The sequence below is a fragment of the Oncorhynchus nerka genome, linkage group LG15, assembly GCF_034236695.1.
Source record: "Oncorhynchus nerka isolate Pitt River linkage group LG15, Oner_Uvic_2.0, whole genome shotgun sequence".
In the NCBI taxonomy this organism is placed as follows: domain Eukaryota; kingdom Metazoa; phylum Chordata; class Actinopteri; order Salmoniformes; family Salmonidae; genus Oncorhynchus; species Oncorhynchus nerka.
Window position 1 is genome coordinate 18,431,127 of NC_088410.1, and position 2,858 is coordinate 18,433,984.

Consider the following 2,858-nt stretch of genomic DNA (forward strand, 5'->3'; position numbering starts at 1 on the left):
AGCGCGTGCTACAGGTGGGTGCTGCTTCAGTGACCAGTGAGCTGAGATAACGCAGGGCTTTACCTAGCAAAGGCTTATAGATGACCTGGAGCCAGTCGGTTTGGCGACGAATATGTAGCGAGGACCAACCAACGAGAGCACACAGGTCGCAATGATGAGTAGTATATGGGGCTTTGTTGACAAAACGGGTGGCACTGTGATAGACTGCATCCAATTTGCTAAGTAGAGTGTTGGAGGCTATTTTGTAAATTACATTATGGATGAATGATGGATAGAGGGATGGAGAGAGGGAGGGAGATAGGGAGGGGGGAGAGAGGGAGGGAGAGAGGGAAGGAGAGAGGGAGGGAGAGAGTGAGACAGAATGAGCAGGGAGGGGTGGCTCATCGGTCTAAGGCACTTAGGGGAGGGTTTGGCCAGCCGGGATGTCCTTGTCCCATTGCGCTATAGCGACTCCTGTTGGAAGGCCGGGTGCTTGCACGCTGACTGTGGTCACCAGTTGTACGGTGTTTCTTACGACACATTGGTGTGGCTGGCTTCCGGGTTAAGGGAGCAGTGTGGCTTGGCAGGGTCGTGTTTCGGAGGACGCGTGGCTCTCAACCTTTGCCTCTCCCGAGTCCGTACGGGAGTTGCAGCGACTGTAACTACCAATTGGATACCATGAAAATGGGGAGAAAAAGGGGTAAAAGTAACCACAAATGTTATATAAATGAAACAGAATGAGCAAGGGGGAGAGAGACTCATCTATGGAAGGATGGAACTACAGCTCTTGTCCATGGAGGGGATAAGAGGTTGATGGATAGAGGGAGAAGGGAGGAGAGCATCTATGAAGGGATGAAGAGAGTGAGTGAGGGTGAAGTAAGAGGTAGAGAGAGAGGGATGGAGATGATCTCGCAGGTGAAGAAGCCAGATGTGGAGGACCTGGGCTGGTGTGGTTACACCTGGTCTGCGGTTGTGAGGCTGGTTGGAATGTACTGCCAAATTCTCTAAAATGATGTTGGAGGTGGCTTATGGTAGAGAAATTAACATTCAATTCTCTGGCAAAAGCTCTGTTTGATATTCCTGCAGTCAGCATGCCAATTGCACACTCCCTCAAAACTTGAGACATCTGTAGCATTGTGTTGTATGACAAAACTGCACATTTAGAGTGGCCTTTTATTGACCCCAGCACAAGGTGCGCCTATGTAATGATCATGCTGTTTAATCAGCTTCTTGATATGTCAGACCTGTCAGGTGGATGGATTATCTTGGCAAAGGAGAAATGATCAATAACAGGGACATAAACAAACATTTTAGAGAAATACATTTTTTTGTGCATTATGGAACATTTCTGGGATCTTTTATTTCAGCTCATGAAAAATGCGACCAACACTTAATTAACATGTTGCGTTTATATTTTTGTTCCGTATATATTATATATCTATACGTATTGAATTTTTCTGTTTCCACGAAGTCCTCCAACCAGGGGAGATGGGATAGGGAAAAAAGTTATTAACAAATAAAATGATGCAGGTGATATTATTTGATAGAATTCAATTCATTATGCTAATTTCAGAGCTGATCTAAATAACCAGCCAACAAAACATCAACTGACCTGACAAGAGGAAGTAGACAAGGTTCTCTCTCTCTCACACACACCCACACCCCCCCCACCCCCCCACACACACACACACACACACACATCTCTGAAAAGTGAAAGTTTAAAGCTGCATGTTCAACTGAGGTTAAACACCTAGATAGTTAGTTAAACACCTAGATAGTTAGTTATATCAACTGAGGTTAAACACCTAGATAGTTAGTTAAACACCTAGATAGTTAGTTATATCAACTGAGGTTAAACACCTAGATAGTTAGTTAAACACCTAGATAGTTAGTTAAAACCTAGATAGTTAAACACCTAGATAGTTAGTTATATCAACTGAGGCCCTAGATAGATAGTTAAACACCTAGATAGTTAGTTAAACACCTAGATAGTTAGTTAAACACCTAGATAGTTAGTTATATCAACTGAGGTTAAACACCTAGATAGTTAAACACCTAGATAGTTAGTTACCTAGATAGTTAGTTAAAACACCTAGATAGTTAGTTAAAACACCTAGATAGTTAGCTGAGGTTAAACACCTAGATAGATAGTTAAACACCTAGATAGTTAGTTAAACACCTAGATAGTTAGTTCTTTGTTAAACACCTAGATAGATAGTTAAACACCATCAACTTTCTTCTAGATAGTTAGTTCTTAAACACCTAGATAGTTAGTTCTAGATAGTTAGTTCTAAACACCTAGATAGTTGAGGTTAAACATCTAGATAGTTAGTTAAACCGCTTCCTGAGTTAAACACCTAGATAGTCCTCTCTAGATACACACACACATGCTCGCACACACACTCATATGCGCACACGTTAAACACATAAACACAAAGTCACTAAACGCTGTACACACATTCACTCTAGAAAGCTAAACACCCTAGTTAAACACCTAGATAGTTAAACACACATTCACTCAAAGCTGAAGCCACCCTTCAAAACACACATTCACACACTTCCCACCCAATATCAGCCTCTGTACACACATTCATCAGCCCCTCTCTCAAAGTCCCTTCAAAACACACTCACTCAAAGCACCCTTCAAAACACACATTCACACACTCTCAATATCTCTCAGCCCCTCTCTGTTTCCTTCTCTCCCTCTCTCTCTCTCTCTCTCTCTCTCTGTCTCTCTCTCTCTGTGTCTCTCTCTCTCTCTCTCTCTCTCTCTCTCTCTCTCTCTCTCTGTCTCTCTCTCTCTGTCTCTCTCTCTGTCTCTGTCTCTCTCTCTCTCTGTGTGTGTCTCTCTCCCATCTACCTTAGATACGTCATCCTCC

General features: G+C 42.9%; 1 protein-coding gene across 1 annotated transcript in view; it reads right to left on the reverse strand.

Annotated features, from left to right (window-relative positions):
• tmc8 (transmembrane channel-like 8) overlaps positions 1 to 2,573 on the reverse strand; it is a 21,591-nt gene extending 19,018 nt beyond the window's left edge. The window contains exon 1 of the mRNA XM_065000669.1: positions 2,545 to 2,573. Coding sequence (XP_064856741.1) covers positions 2,545 to 2,573 — 29 coding nt within the window. The remainder of the gene's footprint in view (positions 1 to 2,544) is intronic.
• Positions 2,574 to 2,858: the final 285 nt, after the last annotated feature.